This window comes from Pseudophryne corroboree, chromosome 1, assembly GCF_028390025.1.
Source record: "Pseudophryne corroboree isolate aPseCor3 chromosome 1, aPseCor3.hap2, whole genome shotgun sequence".
Classification (NCBI taxonomy): domain Eukaryota; kingdom Metazoa; phylum Chordata; class Amphibia; order Anura; family Myobatrachidae; genus Pseudophryne; species Pseudophryne corroboree.
In genome coordinates, this window is record NC_086444.1 from 745,844,086 (window position 1) to 745,864,803 (window position 20,718).

The 20,718-nt window shown below is 49.6% G+C and overlaps 1 protein-coding gene across 3 annotated transcripts in view; it reads left to right on the top strand.

Annotated features, from left to right (window-relative positions):
- RANBP3 (RAN binding protein 3) overlaps positions 1-20,718 on the top strand; it is a 263,031-nt gene that overhangs the window by 71,530 nt on the left and 170,783 nt on the right. For all 3 annotated transcript variants that reach the window (XM_063916564.1, XM_063916545.1, XM_063916549.1), the window contains exons 3-4: positions 10,143-10,179; positions 10,267-10,353. In XM_063916564.1, coding sequence (XP_063772634.1) covers positions 10,143-10,179; positions 10,267-10,353 — 124 coding nt within the window. The remainder of the gene's footprint in view (positions 1-10,142; positions 10,180-10,266; positions 10,354-20,718) is intronic.

Genomic DNA, 20,718 nt, shown 5'->3' on the forward strand with positions numbered 1-20,718 from the left:
GTCAGGGTCAAACACGTTTGCAAAATTCTACAAGTTTGATACCCTGGCTGAGGAGGACCTTGAGTTTGCTCATGCGGTGCTGCAGAGTCATCCGCACTCTCCCGCCCGTTTGGGAGCTTTGGTATAATCCCCATGGTCCTTACGGAGTACCCAGCATCCACTAGGACGTCAGAGAAAATAAGAATTTACTCACCGGTAATTCTATTTCTCTGACGTCCTAAGTGGATGCTGGGACTCCGTAAGGACCATGGGGATTAGCGGCTCCGCAGGAGACTGGGCACAACTAAAGAAAGCTTTAGGACTACCTGGTGTGCACTGGCTCCTCCCACTAAGACCCTCCTCCAGACCTCAGTTAGATTCTTGTGCCCGGCTGAGCTGGATGCACACTAGGGGCTCTCCTGAGCTCCTAGAAAGAAAGTATATTTAGGTTTTTTATTTTACAGTGAGATCTGCTGGCAACAGACTCACTGCAGCGAGGGACTAAGGGGAGAAGAAGCGAACCTACCTAACAGGTGGTAGTTTGGGCTTCTTAGGCTACTGGACACCAGAGGGATCGACCGCAGGACCCGACCTTGGTGTTCGTTCCCGGAGCCGCGCCGCCGTCCCCCTTACAGAGCCAGAAGCATGAAGAGTCCGGAAAATCGGCGGCAGAAGACTTCGGTCTTCACCAAGGTAGCGCACAGCACTGCAGCTGTGCGCCATTGCTCCTCATGTACACCTCACACTCCTGTCACTGATGGGTGCAGGGCATTGGGGGGGGGGCGCCCTGAGGGCAATATATGACACCTTGGCTGGCAAATCTACATCATATATAGTCCTAGAGGCTATATAGATCTAAAATTACCCCTGCCAGTATTCCAGAAAAAGCGGGAGAAAGTCAGTTGAAAAAGGGGTGGGGCTTCTCCCTCAGCACACTGGCGCCATTTTCTCTTCACAGTGCAGCTGGAAGACAGCTCCCCAGGCTCTCCCCTGTAGTTTTCAGGCTCAAAGGGTTAAAAAGAGAGGGGGGGCACTAAATTTAGGCGCAATATATGTATACAAGCAGCTATTTGGGGAAAAATCACTCAGTTATAGTGTTAATCCCTGCATTATATAGCGCTCTGGTGTGTGCTGGCATACTCTCTCTCTGTCTCCCCAAAGGACTTTGTGGGGTCCTGTCCTCAGTCAGAGCATTCCCTGTGTGTGTGCGGTGTGTCGGTACGGCTGTGTCGACATGTTGGATGAGGAAGGTTACGTGGAGGCGGAGCAGAGGCCGATAAATGGGATGTCGCCCCCTGTGGGGCCGACACCAGAGTGGATGGATAGGTGGAAGGTATTAACCGACAGTGTCAACTCCTTACATAAAAGGCTGGATGACGTAACAGCTGTGGGACAGCCGGCTTCTCAGCCCTTGCTGCCCAGGCGTCTCAAAGGCCATCAGGGGCTCAAAAAAACGCCCGTTACCTCAGATGGCAGACACAGATGTCGACACGGAGTCTGACTCCAGTGGCGACGTGGTTGAGACATATACACAATCCACTAGGAACATCCGTTACATGATCTCGGCAATGAAAAATGTGTTACGCATTTTCTGACATGAACCCAAGTACCACATAAAAGGGGTTTTATTTTTGGGGAGAAAAAGCAGCCAGTGTTTTGTTCCCCCATCAGATGAATGAATGAAGTGTGTAAAGTAGCGTGGTTTCCCCCGATAAGAAACTGGTAATTTCTAAAAAGTTACTGATGGCGTACCCTTTCCCGCCAGAGGATAGGTCACGTTGGGAGATATCCCTTAGGGTGGATAAGGCGCTCACACGTTTGTCAAAAGGTGGCACTGCCGTCTTAGGATACGGCCACCTTGAAGGAACCTGCTGATAAAAAGCAGTAGGCGATCCTGAAGTCTGTATTTACACACTCAGGTTATATACTGAGACCTGCAATTGCCTCAGCATAAATAGGGCTGCTGCAGCGTGGTCTGATACCCTGTCAGATAATATTAATACGCTAAGACAGGGATAATATTTTGCTAACATTGAGCATATTTAAGACGTTGTCTTATATATAAAGGATGCACAGAGGGATATTTGCCGGCTGGCATCCAGAATTAATGCAATGTCCATTCTGCCAGGAGGGTATTAGAAATCCGGCAGTGGACAGGTGATGCTGCCTGTAAAAGGCACATGGAGATTCTGCCTTATAAGGGTGAGGAATTGTTTGGGGATGGTCTCTGGGACCTCGTATCCACAGCAACAGCTGGGAAGAAAATTTTTTACCTCAGGTTTCCTCACAGCCTAAGAAAGCACCGTATTTTCAGGTACAGTCCTTTCGGCTTCAGAAAAGCAAGCGGGTCAAAGGCGCTTCCTTTCTGCACAGAGACAAGGGAAGAAGGAAAAAAGCTGCACCAGCAGCCAGTTCCCAGAATCAAAAATCTTCCCCCGCTTCCTCTGAGTCCACCGCATGACGCTGGGGCTCCACAGGTGGAGACAGGTGCGGTAGGGGCGCGTCTCGGGAACTTCAGGGACCAGTGGGCTTGCCCACAGGTGGATCTCTAGGTTCTGCAAATAGTATCACAGGGATACAGGCTGGAGTTCGAGGCGACTCCCCCTCGCCGTTACCTCACATCAGCCTTGCCAGCTGCCCTCGGAGAAAGGTAGTACTGGCGGCAATTCACAAGCTGTACTTCCAGCAGGTGAAAGCAAGGTACCCCTCCTTCAACAAGGCCGGGGTTACTATTCCAAAATGTTGTGGTACCGAAACCAGACGGTTCGGTGAGACCCATTCTAAAATTGAAAGCCTTGAACACTTATATACGAAGGTTCAAGTTCAAAATGGAATCGCTCAGGGCAATTATTGCAAGCCTGGAGAATTTCATGGTATCACTGGACATCAAGGATGATTACCTGCATGTCCCTATTTACCCTCTTCACCAGAAGTACCTCAATATTGTGGTACAGGATTGTCATTACTAATTCCAGACGTTGCCGTTGGTCTGTCCCCGGCACCGAGGTATTTACCAAGGTAATGGCCGAAATAATTATCCCGTACTTGGACGATCTCCTTATAAAGGCGAGGTCCAGGGAGCAGTTGTTCGTCGGAGTAGCACTATCTCGGGAAGTGCTGCAACAGCACGGCTGGATTCTGAATATTCCAAAGTCGCAGCTAGTTCCTACGACGCGTCTACTGTTCCTGGGTATGGTTCTGGACACAGAACAGGATAAAAAGGGTTTCTCTCGGAGGAGAAGTCCAAGGAGTTGTTGTCTCTAGACAGAGACCTCCTAATACGTATACAGGTGTCGGTGCATCAATGCACGCGAGCCCTGGGAAAGATGGTAGCTTCTTACGAAGAAATTCCATTCGCCAGGTCCCATGCAAGGATTTTCCAGTGGGATCTGTTGGACAAGTGGTCCGGGTCGCATCTTCAGATGCATCGGCGGATAACCCTGTCTCCAAGGGTCAGGGTGTCGCTGTTGTGGTGGCTGCAGAGTGCTCATCTTCTAGGGGGCCGCAGATTCGGCATACAGGACTGGGTCCTGGTGACCACGGATGCCAGCCTTCGAGGCTGGGGGGCAGTCACACAGGGAAGGAACTTCCAAGGCTATGGAAAAGTCAGGAGACTTCCCTACACATAAATATTCTTGAACTGAGGGCCATTTACAATGCCCTAAGTCAGGCTAGACCCCTGCTTCAACACCGGCCGGTGCTGATCCAGTCAGACAACATCACGGCGGTCGCTCATGTAAACCGACAGGGCGGCACAAGAAGCAGGATGGCGATGGCAGAAGCCACAAGGATTCTCCGATGGGCGGAAAATCATGTGTTAGCACTGTCAGCAGTGTTCATTCCCGGAGTGGACAACTAAGAAACCTCCACCCGGGAGAGTGGGGACTTCATCCAGAAGTCTTCCAAATGATTGTACACCGTTGGGAAAGGCCACAGGTGGACATGATGGCGTCCCGCCTCAACTAAAAGTTACAAAGATATTGCGCCAGGTCAAGGACCCTCAGGCGATAGCTGTGGACGCTCTGGTAACACCGTGGGTGTACCAGTCGGTGTATGTGTTCCCTTCTCTGCCTCTCTTACCCAGGGTAATGAGAATAATAAGAAGGAGAGGAGTAAGAACTATACTCATTGTTCCGGGTTGGCCAAGAAGAGCTTGGTAACCAGAACTCCAAGAAATGATCTCAGAGGACCCATGGCCTCTGCCGCTCAGACAGGACCTGCTGCAGCAGGGGGCCTGTCTGTTCCAAGACGTACCGCGGCTGCGTTGACGGCATGGCGGTTGAACGCCGGATCCTGAAGGAAAAGGGAATTCCGGAGGAAGTTATCCCTACGCTATTTGAAGCTAGGATAGAAGTGAACGCAAACCATTATCGCCGCATATGGCGGAAATATGTTGCGTACTGTGAGGCCAGGAAGGCCCCAAAGGAGAAATTTCAGCTAGGTCGATTTCTGCACTTCCTACAGTCAGAGGTGACTATGGGCCTAAAATTGGGTTCCATTAAGGTCCAGATTTCGGCTCTATCGATTTTCTTCCAAAATTGAACTGGCTTCACTGCCTGAAGTTCAGACTTTTGTTAAGGGAGTGCTGCATAGTCAGCCCCCGTTTGTGCCTCCAGTGGCACCGTGGGATCTCAACGTGGTGTTGGATTTCCTGAAGTCGCATTTGGTTGAGCCACTTAAATCCGTGGAGCTATAATACCTCACGTGGAAGGTGGTCATTCTGTGGGCCTTGGCGTCGGCCAGGCGTTTATCAGAATTGGCGGCTTTGTCATACAAAAGCCCTTATCTGTATTTTATATGGATAAGGCGGAATTGAGGACTCGTTCCCAATTCCTTCCTAAGGTGGTATAATTTTTTAATGTGAACCAACCTATTGTGGTGCCTGCGGCTACTTGGGACTTGGAGGATTCCAAGTTACTGGATGTAGTCAGGGCCCTGAAAAGTATATGTTTCCAGGACAGCTGGAGTCAGGAAAACTGACTCGCTATTGCTCCTGTATGCACCCAACAAGCTGGGTGCTCCTGCTTCTAAGCAGACGATTGCTCGCTGGATCTGTAGAACGATTCAACTTGCACATTCTGCGGCTGGACTGCCGCACCCTAATTCTGTAAAAGCCCATTCCACGAGAAAAGTGGGCTCTTCTTGGGCGGCTGCCCGAGGGGTCTCGGCTTTACAACTTTGCCGAGCTGTTCCTTGGTCGGGTTAAAACATTTTTGTAAGAGTCTACAAGTTTGATACCCTGGCTGAGGAGGACCTAGAGTTTGCTCATTCGGTGCTGCAGAGTCATCCAAAAAAGTTTGGAAACCACTGGAATAGAGGTAAATCACTGCTAGCCTGGAGAGGGAGGGATTGTGAAGTAAAGATTTTACTGTAGTTAAGGATAGGATGAAACCAGGTGACATGGACTGGTTGATTTCTGATGGTATTAAAAAAATAAGATTTTACTTACCGGTAAATCTATTTCTCGTAGTCCGTAGTGGATGCTGGGGACTCCGTAAGGACCATGGGGAATAGATGGGCTCCGCAGGAGACTGGGCACTCTAAAGAAAGATTTAGTACTACCTGGTGTGCACTGGCTCCTCCCTCTATGCCCCTCCTCCAGACCTCAGTTAGAATCTGTGCCCGGCCAGAGCTGGGTGCTTTTAGTGAGCTCTCCTGAGCTTGCTAATAAGAAAGTATTTTAGTTAGTTTTTTTATTTTCAGAGAGCTTCTGCTGGCAACAGACTCTCTGCTACGTGGGACTGAGGGGAGAGAAGCAAACCTACTAACTGCGGCTAGGTTGCGCTTCTTAGGCTACTGGACACCATTAGCTCCAGAGGGTTCGAACACAGGATCTTAACCTTGGTCGTCCGTTCCCGGAGCCGCGCCGCCGTCCCCCTCGCAGAGCCAGAAGTCAGAAGCCGGCAGAAGCAAGAAGACATCGAAATCGGCGGCAGAAGACTCCTGTCTTCACATGAGGTAGCGCACAGCACTGCAGCTGTGCGCCATTGCGCCCACACTACCCACACACTCCGGTCACTGTAGGGTGCAGGGCGCAGGGGGGGGGGGGGGGCGCCCTGAGCAGCAATTAGGATACCTCTTGGCAAAAAGACACATATATACAGCTGGGCACTGTATATATGTACGAGCCCCCGCCATTTTATTACACAGACCCGGGACAGAAGCCCGCCGCTGAGGGGGCGGGGCCTTCTTCCTCAGCACTAACCGGCGCCATTTTCTCTTCACAACTTCGCTGAGAGGAAGCTCCCCAGGCTTTCCCCTGCAGTATCAAGGTAGAAAAAGGGTAATTAGAGAGGGGGGGGGGGGGGGGGCACACATAAATTTAGGCGCAAATTATCATAAACAGCAGCTACTGGGTAAACACTAAATTACTGTGTAATCCCTGGGTTATATAGCGCTGGGGTGTGTGCTGGCATACTCTCTCTCTGTCTCCCCAAAAAGCCTTGTGGGGTCCTGTCCTCAATTAGAGCATTCCCTGTGTGTCGGTACGTTTGTGTCGACATGTTTGACGAGGACGGTTACGTGGGGGCAGAACAAGTGCAAGTGAATGTGGTGTCGCTGCCGACGGCGCCGACACCTGATTGGATGGATATGTGGAAGGTGTTAAATGAATAACGTAAGCTCCTTGCATAAAAGGTTGGATAATCAGTCAGGGTCTCAACCCGTGTCTGATTCTACAGCTCAGAGGCCGTCAGGGTCTCAAAAGCGCCCACTATCCCAGTTGGTTGACACAGATGTCGACACGGATTCTGACTCCAGTGTCGATGACGATGAGGCAAAGTTGCAGCCTAAAATGACTAAAGCCATCCGATACATGATTATAGCAATGAAGGATGTATTGCACATATCGGAGGAAAACCCTGTCCCTGACAAGAGGGTTTATATGTTTGGGGAGAAAAAGCAAGAAGTGACACTTCCCCCTTCACATGAATTAAATGAGTTATGTGAAAAAGCGTGGGATTCCCCTGATAGGAAAGTACTGATTTCCAAAAGATTACTTATGGCGTATCCTTTCCCGCCAACGGATAGGTTACGCTGGGAATCCTCCCCTAGGGTAGACAAAGCGTTGACGCGCTTATCTAAGAAGGTGGCGGAAATGATGGTGCTCCTTCGGAAGCAAGGGGTTACAATTATCCCATACTTGGACGATCTCCTCATAAAGGTGAGGTCCAGGGAGCGGTTGCTGATCAGCGTAGCACTCTCTCAGGAAGTGTTGCTACAGCACGGCTGGATTCTGAATATTCCAAAGTCGCAGCTGATTCCTACGACGCGTCTGCCCTTCCTGGGCATGATTCTGGACACAAACCAGAAAAAGGTGTTTCTCCCGGAGGAGAAGGCTCAGGAGCTCGTGACTCTGGTCAGAGGCCTCCTAAAACCAAAACAGGTATCGGTGCATCACTGCACGCGAGTCCTGGGAAAGATGGTGGCGTCATACGAAGCCATTCCCTTCGGCAGGTTCCATGCGAGGATCTTTCAGTGGGATCTGTTGGACAAGTGGTCCGGATCGCATCTTCAGATGCATCGGCTGATCACCCTGTCCCCCAGGGCCAGGGTGTCTCTTCTGTGGTGGCTGCAAAGTGCTCACCTCCTCGAGGGCCGCAGGTTCGGCATACAGGACTGGGTCCTGGTGACCACGGATGCAAGCCTCCGAGGATGGGGGGCAGTCACTCAAGGAAGAAACTTCCAGGGGCTGTGGTCAAGTCAGGAGACTTGTCTGCACATAAATATCTTGGAACTAAGGGCCATATACAACGCCCTGAGTCAAGCGGAGCCTCTGCTTCGAAATCAACCAGTGCTGATTCAGTCAGACAACATCACTGCAGTGGACCATGTAAACCGCCAGGGCGGCACAAGAAGCGGGGTGGCAATGGCAGAAGCCACCAGGATTCTTCGTTGGGCGGAGAATCACGTACTAGCACTGTCAGCAGTGTTCATTCCGGGAGTGGACAACTGGGAAGCAGACTTCCTTAGCAGGCACGACCTCCACCCGGGAGAGTGGGGACTTCATCAAGAAGTCTTCACGCAGATTGCAAATCGATGGGAACTGCCACAGGTGGACATGATGGCGTCCCGTCTCAACAAAAAGCTAAAAAGGTATTGCGCCAGGTCAAGGGACCCTCAGGCGATAGCTGTGGACGCACTAGTAACACCGTGGGTGTTCCAGTCGGTCTATGTGTTTCCTCCTCTTCCTCTCATACCAAAGGTGCTGAGAATTGTAAGAAAAAGAGGAGTGAGAACAATACTCATTGTTCCGGATTGGCCAAGAAGGTCTTGGTACCCGAATTGCAAGAAATGCTCACAGAGGACCCATGGCCTCTGCCTCTCAGACAGGACCTGTTACAACAAGGGCCCTATCTGTTCCAAGACTTACCGCGGCTGCGTTTGACGGCGTGGCGGTTGAACGCCGGATCCTAGCGGAAATAGACATTCCGGATGAAGTTATTCCTACGCTGATAAAGGCTAGGAAGGACGTGACAGCAAAGCATTATCACCGTATATGGCGAAAATATGTCGCTTGGTGTGAGGCCAGGAAGGCCCCTACAGAGGAATTCCAGCTGGGTTGATTCCTGCACTTCCTACAGTCAGGAGTGACTATGGGCCTAAAATTAGGGTCCATAAAGGTCCAGATTTCGGCCCTATCCATTTTCTTCCAAAAAAAAACTGGCTTCACTGCCTGAGGTTCAGACGTTTGTTAAGGGAGTGCTGCATATTCAGCCCCCTTTTGTGCCACCAGTGGCACCTTGGGATCTTAACGTGGTGTTGAGTTTCCTGAAATCCCACTGGTGTGAGCCACTTAAGACCGTGGAGCTAAAGTATCTCACGTGGAAAGTGGTCATGCTGTTGGCCTTAGCTTCGGCTAGGCGTGTGTCAGAATTGGCGGCTTTGTCATGTAAAAGCCCCTATCTGGTTTTCCATATGGATAGGGCAGAATTGCGGACTCGTCCGCAATTTTTGCCAAAGGTGGTGTCATCCTTTCATTTGAACCAACCTATTGTGGTGCCTGCGGCTACTTGTAACTTGGAAGATTCCAAGTTGCTTGACGTAGTCCGGGCTTTGAAGATTTATGTGACCAGAACGACTGGAGTCAGGAAGACTGACTCGCTGTTTGTCCTGTATGCATCCAACAAGCTGGGTGCTCCTGCTTCAAAGCAAACTATTGCTCGCTGGATCTGTGGCACGATTCAGCAGGCTCATTCTGCGGCTGGATTGCCGCATCCAAAATCAGTGAAAGCCCATTCCACAAGAAAGGTAGGCTCTTCTTGGGCGGCTGCCCGAGGGGTCTCCGCATTACAGCTTTGCCGAGCTGCTACTTGGTCGGGTTCAAACACATTTGCAAAGTTCTACAAGTTTGATACCCTGGCTGAGGAGGACCTTGAGTTTGCCCATTCGGTGCTGCAGAGTCATCCGCACTCTCCCGCCCGTTTGGGAGCTTTGGTATAATCCCTATGGTCCTTACGGAGTCCCCAGCATCCACTAGGACGTTAGAGAAAATAAGATTTTACTCACCGGTAAATCTATTTCTCGTAGTCCGTAGTGGATGCTGGGCGCCCGTCCCAAGTGCGGATTTTCTGCAATACGTGTATATAGTTATTGCTTACTAAAGGGTTATGTTATGTGGCATCAGTTGAGTGATGCTTGTTTGTTGTTCATACTGTTAACTGGGTAAGTTTATCACGAGTTATACGGTGTGATTGGTGTGGCTGGTATGAGTCTTACCATGGATTCCAAAATCCTTTCCTTGTAATGTCAGCTCTTCCGGGCACAGTTTCCTTAACTGAGGTCTGGAGGAGGGGCATAGAGGGAGGAGCCAGTGCACACCAGGTAGTACTAAATCTTTCTTTAGAGTGCCCAGTCTCCTGTGGAGCCCGTCTATTCCCCATGGTCCTTACGGAGTCCCCAGCATCCACTACGGACTACGAGAAATAGATTTACCGGTGAGTAAAATCTTATTTGTAGTCCACATGGATGGTAAAGTATGAAAAAGTTTAAAAAAAATGCAAAAACCCCCCACCCAACTTGTGTCAACCTTTTTAAATGTCTTCCATTAGTGGTCGGCCTATTGACTGTAGACCTTTTTAGCGTAGATCTATAGACAGGATACCTTCCTATACACCAGTGTCCTTAACCATCGATCTTCCAAATGCTATTTTCTTCTGTTGCAGAGGTCTGCAGATGGATCTAGTCCAGAGCTAGGAGAAGGTAATGAGAATCTTGGCAATTATGCGACTTAAGGTTTTTCCAGGTAAATTGCTGCACAATATTGATATCTGTTCATTCCCTGCTTAGATTCTGACAGAGAGGATGGGAGTTACTGCCCTCCACCGAAAAGAGAACGAACATCGTCCTTCTCCCAGTTCCCTCCTTCTCAGTCAGGTAAATTTGGCAAATTCATTGGAGTAGCTTATAAAGGCCTCCTACATCTATGGGGCAATTCCTCGACCCTGCTGGAAACGCAGTTTGGCAGCAATCGATCCTTTGGGAAATCTGTGAAATTAACCATGCCCAATTTGCCAATCCTGACCCTTTCCGATCAGGGAATCTGGATTTTTAAACATGTTTAAAAATCCTGAACACCCGACTCAACCATCAGGGGATTGGGCCATTACCCCAATCCATCGCTGATGTATGAAGGTCTTAGGGCCGTGGACACCCAGCCCTCGCGCCGCTGCCGGCATTCCTGGCGGTCGGGATCCCGGCATCGGTATACTGACCGCCGGGATATTGACTACATCCCGTCCTCAGAATGAACTTGGTCAGCCACCAGAGTACACAAAGCTGTAAGTCAGTGTTTTACTTTAATATTTGTGTCATTTATACTTAATAAAACATTTATTAAGGTATGTATTTGTGCTATTGATTGGCTTATTTCCCTGAGAGGATTAATTAATAACTCTGCAGTGCCAGTGTACTGGGTTTATTTTTATTTTTCAAAAACGCCTGTTAACACCTCCTAGGAGACTCACAGAAACATAAGTATAACATACAAACATCTCCATAGCTATGGTCACAACACTGTAAGACAGGAATACCAACCATGGTCTTCAAAACCTTTTGATAAACAATACAGACATTTCTCACGTTACATAAAGGTACTGATGTAGGAATGGACAGTGGCAGGCAGTATACATAACCAGTCATATACTAATAATATTCTAGAAATGTGTTAACATGCGTTACGCACCATAATATACTTCGCAAGCAACCAAAAATGCTTGTGTATGAGATGTACCAAAATAAAAATACGTTTTTAATTGTGGAAATATAGGCTATTGATACTATGCTACAATTAAGGGGGTATGGCTGCTAAAAGTAGACTTTTAATCAAATCCTATACATAATAAAATAAAACCTAAAGATAATATGAACAGAACAGCAAGGGATGTTGTCATTTTGGTAAATGACAAAACACAGCCTTCAATGAAAAAAAAAAAAAAAGATTTTAGTTGTAAGTGGTTCTCAATATTGTTTCCACTATCCCACTACTTTTCTACCTCCCTTCTACAACCTATTACTACCATGTTGTTTCTCTTCCTCAATTCTGTATCTGACTCCTAAGGGTATCTGATTAATGGCGAAAAATTATTGAATTTTTTTTTTCACCGATATTTTGGGGGGGCAATCCTATTAGTATGCCTGAAAAAAATAAATGCTCTAGAAAAAAATGCTCATTTTCAGTGTTTGATAGTCCTGGACGAATCTATTAGCCACAAGAAAATATCGTCGCTAATTGGATACTGCTCTACATCTCTTTACTTTTCCCACTGTGCTGCTTGTTTTCTTTCTCAATCCTCCTCCCACTGTCTTCTACACACTGCTTCCTAAATGCGCTGCTCCTCTGACTCTTTTTTTTTTTTTTTTTGTGTATTGTTTTCTCTAACGTCCTTGAGGATGCTGGGACTCCGTAAGGACCATGGGGATAGACGGGCTCCGCAGGAGATAGGGCACTTTAAGAAAGCTTTGGACTCTGGGTGTGCACTGGCTCCACCCTCTATGCCTCTCCTCCAGACCTCAGTTAGGTTTTACACTGTGCCCAGAGCAAGATGGGTGCACTGCAGAGAGCTCTCCAGAGTTCTCTGCCTAGAAGCATTTTTGTTTGGATTTTTTTTCCTACCTTTCTCTAACGTCCTAAGTGGATGCTGGGGACTCCGTAAGGACCATGGGGAATAGCGGCTCCGCAGGAGACTGGGCACATCTAAAGAAAGCTTTAGGACTATCTGGTGTGCACTGGCTCCTCCCCCCATGACCCTCCTCCAAGCCTCAGTTAGATCTCTGTGCCCAAACGAGAAGGGTGCACACTAGGGGCTCTCCTGAGCTTCTTAGTGAAAGTTTTAGATTAGGTTTTTTATTTTCAGTGAGACCTGCTGGCAACAGGCTCACTGCATCGAGGGACTAAGGGGAGAAGAAGCGAACTCACCTGCGTGCAGAGTGGATTGGGCTTCTTAGGCTACTGGACATTAGCTCCAGAGGGACGATCACAGGCCCAGCTTGGATGGGTCCCAGAGCCGCGCCGCCGGCCCCCTTACAGAGCCAGAAGGCAGAAGAGGTCCGGAAAATCGGCGGCGGAAGACGTCCTGTCTTCAACAAGGTAGCGCACAGCACTGCAGCTGTGCGCCATTGCTCTCAGCACACTTCACACTTCGGTCACTGAGGGTGCAGGGCGCTGGGGGGGGGGGCGCCCTGAGACGCAATAAAAACACCTTGGATGGCAAAAAAAATGCATCACATATAGCTCCTGGGCTATATGGATGCATTTAACCCCTGCCAGTATCCATAAAAAAGCAGGAGAAAAGTCCGCGAAAAAGGGGCGGAGCCTATCTCCTCAGCACACTGGCGCCATTTTCCCTCACAGCTCCGTTGGAGGGAAGCTCCCTGTCTCTCCCCTGCAGTCACTACACTACAGAAAGGGTTAAAAAAAGAGAGGGGGGCACTAATTAGGCGCAGTATTAACTATACAGCAGCTATAAGGGGAAAAACACTTATATAAGGTTATCCCTGTATATATATAGCGCTCTGGTGTGTGCTGGCAAACTCTCCCTCTGTCTCCCCAAAGGGCTAGTGGGGTCCTGTCCTCTATCAGAGCATTCCCTGTGTGTGTGCTGTATGTCGGTGCTTTTGTGTCGACATGTATGAGGAGAAAAATGATGTGGAGACGGAGCAGATTGCCTGTAATAGTGATGTCACACCCAAGGGGGTCGACACCTGAGTGGATGAACTGTTGGAAGGAATAACGTGACAGTGTCAGCTCTGTATAAAAGACAGTGGTTGACATGAGACAGCCGGCTACTCAGCTTGTGCCTGTCCAGACGTCTCATAGGCCGTCAGGGGCTCTAAAGCGCCCGTTACCTCAGATGGCAGATATAGACGCCGACACGGATACTGACTCCAGTGTCGACGGTGAAGAGACGAATGTGACTTCCAGTAGGGCCACACGTTACATGATTGAGGCAATGAAAAATGTTTTACACATTTCTGATAATACGAGTACCACCAAAAAAGGGGTATTATGTTCGGTGAGGAAAAACTACCTGTAGTTTTCCTGAATCTGAGAAATTAAATGAGGTGTGTGATGATGCGTGGGTTTCCCCCGATAACAACGGATAATTTCTAAAATGTTATTGGCATTATATCCTTTCCCGCCAGAGGTTAGGGTGCGTTGGGAAACACCCCCTAGGGGGGATAAAGCGCTCACACGCTTGTAAGGGCTCTACCTTCGCCTGAGATGGCCGCCCTTAAGGATCCTGCTGATAGAAAGCAGGAGGGTATCCTAAAAGGTATTTACACACATACTGGTGTTATACTGCGACCAGCAATCGCCTCAGCCTGGATGTGCAGTGCTGGGTTGGCGTGGTCGGATTCCCTGACTGAAAATATTGATACCCTAGATAGGGACAGTATATTTTTGCCTATAGAGCATTTAAAAGATGCATTTTTATATATGCGTGATGCACAGCGGAATATTTGCCGACTGGCATCAAGTCTAAGCGCGTTGTCCATTTCTACCAGTAGAGGGTTATGGACACGTCAGTGGTCAGGTGATGCGTATTCCAAACGGCATTTGGAAGTATTGCTTTATTAAGGGAGGAGTTATTTGGGGTCGGTCTTTCAGACCTGGTGGCCACGGCAACAGCTGGGAATTCCACGTTTGTACCCCAGGTCGCCTCTCAACATGAGAAGACGCCGTATTATCAGGCGCAGTCTTTTCGTGGACAAGCGGGCAAAAGGTTCCTCATTTCTGCCCCGTGACAGAGGGAGAGGAAAAAGGCTGCAGAAATCAGCCAGTTCCCAGGAACAGAAACCCTCTCCCGCCTCTGCCAAGCCCTCCGTATACGCTGGGGCTTTACAAGCAGAATCAGGCACGGTGGGGGGCCCGTCTCAATGAATTTCAGCGCGCAGTGGGCTCACTCGCAAGTAGACCCCTGGATCCTTCAGGTGATATCTCAGGGATACAAATTAGAATTCGAGACGTCTCCCCCTCGCCGTTTCCTAAAGTCGGCTTTACCGATGTCTCCTTCTGACAGGGAGACAGTTTTGGAAGCCATTCACAAGCTGTATTCCCAGCAGGTGATAATCAAGATACCCCTCCTGCAACAGGGAACGGGGTATTATTCCACACTGTTGTGGTACCGAAGCCGACGGCTCGGTGAGACCGATTCTAAATCTAAAATCTTTGAACACTTACGTACAGAGGTTCAAATTCAAGATTGAGTCACTCAGAGCAGTGATTGCGAACCTGGAAGAAGGGGACTACATGATGTCTCGGGACATCAAGGATGCTTACCTTCATGTCAAAATTTACCCTTCTCACCAAGGGTACCTCAGGTTTATGGTACAGAACTGTCACTATCAGTTCAGACGCTGCCGTATGGATGGTACACGGCACCCCGGGTCTTTACCAAGGTAATGGCCGAAATGATGATATTCCTTCGAAGGAAGTGAATTTTAGTTATCCCTTCCTTGGACAATTCCCTGATAAGGGTAAGATCCAGGGAACAGTTGGAGGTCGGTGTAGCACTATCTCAGGTAGTGTTGCGGCAGCACGATTGGATTCTCAATATTCCAAAATCGCACCTGGTTCCGACGACGTGTCTTCTGTTCCTAGGGATGATCCTGGACACAGTCCAGAAAAAGGTGTTTCTCCCGGAGGAGAAAGCCAGGGAGTTATCCGAGCTAGTCAGGAACCTCCTAAAACCGAGCCAAGTCTCAGTGCATCAATGCACAAGGGTTCTGGGTAAAATGGTGGCTTCCTACGAAGCAATCCCATTCGGCAGATTCCACGCAAGAACTTTCCAGTGGGACCTGCTGGACAAATGGTCCGGATCGCATCTTCAGATGCATCAGCGGATAACCCTGTCACCAAGGACAAGGGTGTCCCTCCTGTGGTGGTTGCAGAGTGCTCATCTTCTAGAGGGCCGCAGATTAGGCATTCAGGACTGGGTCCTGGTGACCACGGATGCCAGCCTGCGAGGCTGGGGAGCAGTCACACAGGGAAGGAATATCCAGGGCTTATGGTCAAGCCTGGAGACATCACTTCACATAAATATCCTGAAGCTAAGGGACATTTACAATGCTCTAAGCTTAGCAAGACCTCTGCTTCAAGGTCAGCCGGTGTTGATCCAGTCGGACAACATCACGGCAGTCACCCACGTAAACAGACAGGGTGGCACAAGAAGCAGGAGGGCAATGGCAGAAGCTGCAAGGATTCTTCGCTGGGCGGAAAATCATGTGATAGCACTGTCAGCAGTATTCATTCCGGGAGTGGACAACTGGGAAGCAGACTTCCTCAGCATGACCTCCACCCGGGAGAGTAAGGACTTCACCCAGAAGTCTTCCACATGATTAAAAACTCGACAGGTATTGCGCCAGGTCCAGGGACCCTCAGGCAATAAGCTGTAGACGCTCTGGTAACACCGTGGGTGTACCAGTCAGGGTATGTGTTCCCTCCTCTGCCTCTCATACCCAAGGTACTGAGATTGATAAGATGGAGAGGAGTAAGCACTATATTCGTGGTTCCGGATTGGCCAAGAAGGACTTGGTAACCGGAACTTCAAGAGATGCTCACGGAGGATCCGTGGCCTCTACCTCTAAGAAGGGACCTGCTCCAGCAAGGACCCTGTCTGTTCCAAGACTTACCGCGGCTGCGTTTGACGGCATGGCGGTTGAACGCCGGATCCTGAAGGAAAATAGGCATTCCGGATGAAGTCATCCCTATCCTGATCAAAGCCAGGATGGATGTAACCGCAAAAACATTATCACCGCAATTGGCGAAAATATGTTGCGTGGTGCGAGGCCAGTAAGGCCCCGACGGAGGAAATTCAACTGGGTCGATTCCTACATTTCCTGCAAACAGGAGTGTCTATGGGCCTGAAATTGGGGTCCATTAAGGTTCAAATTTCGGCCCTGTCAATTTTCTTCAAAAAAGAACTAGCTTCAGTCCCTGAAGTTCAGACGTTTGTAAAAGGGGTACTGCATATACAGCCTCCTTTTGTGCCTCCAGTGGCACTTTGGGATCTCAATGTAGTTTTGGGTTCCAAAAGTCACATTGGTTTGAACCACTTAAATCTGTGGAGTTAAAATATCTCACATGGAAAGTGGTCATGCTGTTGGCCCTGGCCTGGGCCAGGCGCGTGTCAGAATTGGCGGCTTTATCCTGAAAAAGCCCTTATCTGATTTTCCATTCGGACAGGGCGGAATTGAGGACTCGTCCTCAGTTTCTCCCCAAGGTGGTTTCAGCGTCTCACCTGAACCAACCTATTGGTGGTGCCTGCGGCTACTAGGGACTTGGAGGCCTCCAAGTTGCTAGACGTTGTCAGTGCCCTGAAAATATGTTTCCAGGACGGCTGGAGTCAGGAAATCTGACTCGCTGTTTATCCTGTGTGCACCCAACAAGCTGGGTGCTCCTGCTTCTAAGCAGACTATTGCTCGTTGGATTTGTAGTACAATTCAGCTTGCACATTCTGTGGCAGGCCTGCCACAGCCAAAAATCTGTAAATGCCCACTCCACAAGGAAGGTGGGCTCATCTTGGGCGGCTGCCCGAGGGGTCTCGGCTTTACAACTTTGCTGAGCAGCTACTTGGTCAGGAGCAAATACGTTTGTAAAATTCTACAAAATTGATATCCTGGCTGAAGAGGACCTGGAGTTCTCTCATTTGGTGCTGCAGAGTCATCCGCACTCTCCCGCCCGTTTGGGAGCTTTGGTATAATCCCCATGGTCCTTACGGAGTCCCCAGCATCCACTTAGGACGTTAGAGAAAATAAGAATTTACTTACCGATAATTCTATTTCTCATAGTCCGTAGTGGATGCTGGGCGCCCATCCCAAGTGCGGATTGTCTGCAATACTTGTACATAGTTATTGTTACAAAAATCGGGTTATTATTGTTGTGAGCCATCTTTCAGAGGCTCCTCTGTTATCATGCTGTTAACTGGGTTCAGATCACAGGTTATACGGTGTGATTGGTGTGGCTGGTATGAGTCTTACCCGGGATTCAAAATCCTTCCTTATTGTGTACGCTCGTCCGGGCACAGTATCCTAACTGAGGCTTGGAGGAGGGTCATGGGGGGAGGAGCCAGTGCACACCAGATAGTCCTAAAGCTTTCTTTAGATGTGCCCAGTCTCCTGCGGAGCCGCTATTCCCCATGGTCCTTACGGAGTCCCCAGCATCCACTACGGACTATGAGAAATAGAATTATCGGTAAGTAAATTCTTATTTTTACTACTTTTTCACAGGGAGCACTGCTGGCAACAGGCTCCCTGCATCGAGGGACTGAGGAGAGAGGAGCAGACCTTCTTGTCAAAGATAGGCTCTGCTTCCTCGGCTACTGGACACCATTAGCTCCAGAGGGGGTGAACGCAGGTTCTTACTGGGCGTCCGCCCCCGGAGCCGCGCCGCCGTTCTCCTCACAGAGCTAGAAGTACAGAAGATGAAGTCGTCAGGCGGCAAAAGCCTTCAGCTTCACTGAGGTAACGCACAGCACTGCAGCTGTGCGTCATTGCTCCCATACACCTCACATACTCCGGTCACTGTAAGGGTGCAGGGCGCAGGGGGGGGCGCCCTGGACAGCAATATAAACCTCTGCATGGCAAAAAGACTATATATATGTACAGGTGAGCTCTGTACATGTATATAAAAGAGCCTCCGCCATTTTTTACTAAGTTTGAGCGGGACAGAAGCCTGCCGCCGAGGGGGCGGGGCTTCTCCCTTAGCACTCACCAGCGCCATTTTCTCTCCACAGCACTGCTGAGAGGAAGCTCCCCGGACTCTCCCCTGCTCACACACGGTGAAAGGGTGCTTAAAAGAGAGGAGGGGGGGGGGGGGGGCACATAATTGGCGGTTTACATATTATACAGCGCTGCTGGGGAAAAACATTTTTGTGTTGGTCTCCAGGGTTATTGCGCTGGGGTGTGTGCTGGCATACTCTCTCTCTGTCTCTCCAAAGGGCCTTGACAGGGATACTGTCTTCAGGAAAGGGGTTCCCTGTGTGTGTGTGAAGTGTGTCGGTACGCGTGTGTTGACATGTTTGACGACGAAGGCTCGCTTAATGTGGAGGGGGGAGTGCTTGAATGTCAGGTCGCCGTCGGCAACGCCGACACCGGAATGGGTGGATATGCTGAATGTCTTGAATGCAAATTTCAATCTATTGCATAAAAGATTAGACAAGGCAGAAGCTAGGGATAAGTCATGTAGCCAGTCCATGCCTGTCCCTGGGGCGCCAGGTCCTTCGGGGTCTCAGAAGCGCACCATATCCCAGATCGATGACACAGATACCGACACAGATACTGACTCTAGTGTCGACTATGAAGATGCAAAATTACAGCCGAAGGTGGCAAAGGGTATACGGTACATGATTATTGCCATTAAAGAGGTTTTGCATATTACTGAGGAACCCCCTGTCCCTGACACGAGGGTACACATGTATAAAGGGAAAAAGCCTGAAGTCACTTTTCCATCCTCATTTGAATTAAGTGACTTGTGCGAAAAGGCTTGTGAATCTCCGGATAGGAGACCACAAGTTCCCAAAAGGATTCTCATGGCGTATCCTTTTCCACAAACTGATAGGATACGCTGGGAATCTTCGCCAAAAGTTGACAAGGTGCTGACACGTTTGTCCAAAAAGGTGGCACTGCCTTCTCAGGATACGGCTTCCCTCAAGGAACCTGCTGATCGCAGGCAGGAAATTACCTTAAAGCACATTTACAATCATTCCGGTACTATTGCTCGACCGGCTATGGCGTCGGCCTGGGTTTGTAGTGCGGTTGTGGCATGGGGAGATTCCTTATCTACGGAAATTGACACCTTAGATAGGGACGCCATTCAAATGACCATAGAGCATATCAGAGATGCTGCCTTGTATATGAGGGATGCTCAGAGAGACATTTGTTTATTAAGCTCCAGAATAAATGCTATGTCTATTTCTGCTAGGCGGCTCTTGTGGACCCGACCGTGGACGGGAGATGCCGATTCAAAGCGGCATATGGAGTCGTTGCCTTACAAAGGGGTGGAGTTGTTTGGAGACGGCCTCTCGGATCTTGTCGCTACGGCTGGTAAGTCAAATTTCTCTGACGTCCTAGTGGATGCTGGGAACTCCGAAAGGACCATGGGGAATAGCGGCTCCGCAGGAGACTGGGCACAACTAAAGAAAGCTTTTAGGTCACCTGGTGTGCACTGGCTCCTCCCACTATGACCCTCCTCCAAGCCTCAGTTAGATTTTGTGCCCGGCCGAGGTTGGATGCACACTAGGGGCTCTCCTGAGCTTCTAAAAAGAAAGTATATAATTAGGTTTTTTATTTTACAGTGAGACCTGCTGGCAACAGGCTCACTGCAGCGATGGACTAAGGGGAGAAGAAGCGAACCTACCTGCTTGCAGCTAGCTTGGGCTTCTTAGGCTACTGGACACCATTAGCTCCAGAGGGATCGACCGCATGGAACTCGCCTTGGTGTTCGGTCCCGGAGCCGTGCCGCCGTCCCCCTTACAGAGCCAGAAGCAAGAAGAGGTCCGGAAAATCGGCGGCAGAAGACATCAGTCTTCACCAAGGTAGCGCACAGCACTGCAGCTGTGCGCCATTGCTCCTCATACACACTTCACACTCCGGTCACTGAGGGTGCAGGGCGCTAGGGGGGGGCGCCCTGAGCAGCAATAAAAACACCTTGGCTGGCAAAAATACCACAATATATAGCCCCAGAGGCTATATATGTGATAATTACCCCTGCCAGAATCCATAAAAAAGCGGGAGAAAAGTCAGCGAAAAAGGGGCGGAGCTATCTCCCTCAGCACACTGGCGCCATTTCTCCCTCACAGCTCCGCTGGAAGGAAGCTCCCTGGCTGTCCCCTGCAGTCTACACTACAGAAAAGGGTAAAAAAGAGAGGGGGGGCACTAAATTTAGGCGCAGTATATATAACAGCAGCTATAGGGGACATAATTCAGTTAGTCCCTGCATTATATAGCGCTCTGGTGTGTGCTGGCATACTCTCACTCTGTCTCCCCAAAGGGCTTTTGTGGGTCCTGTCCTCTGTTAGAGCATTCCCTGTGTGTGTGCGGTGTGTCGGTACGGCTGTGTCGACATGTTTGATGAGGATAATGATGTGGAGGCGGAGCAGATGCCTATAGAAGGGATGTCACCCCCTGCGGGGCAGACACCTGAGTGGATGGACTTATGGAAGGAATTGCGTGCACGTGTCGACTCCTTACACAAAAAATTTGACGACATGCCAAATGCGGGACAGCCGGCTTCTCAGCTCG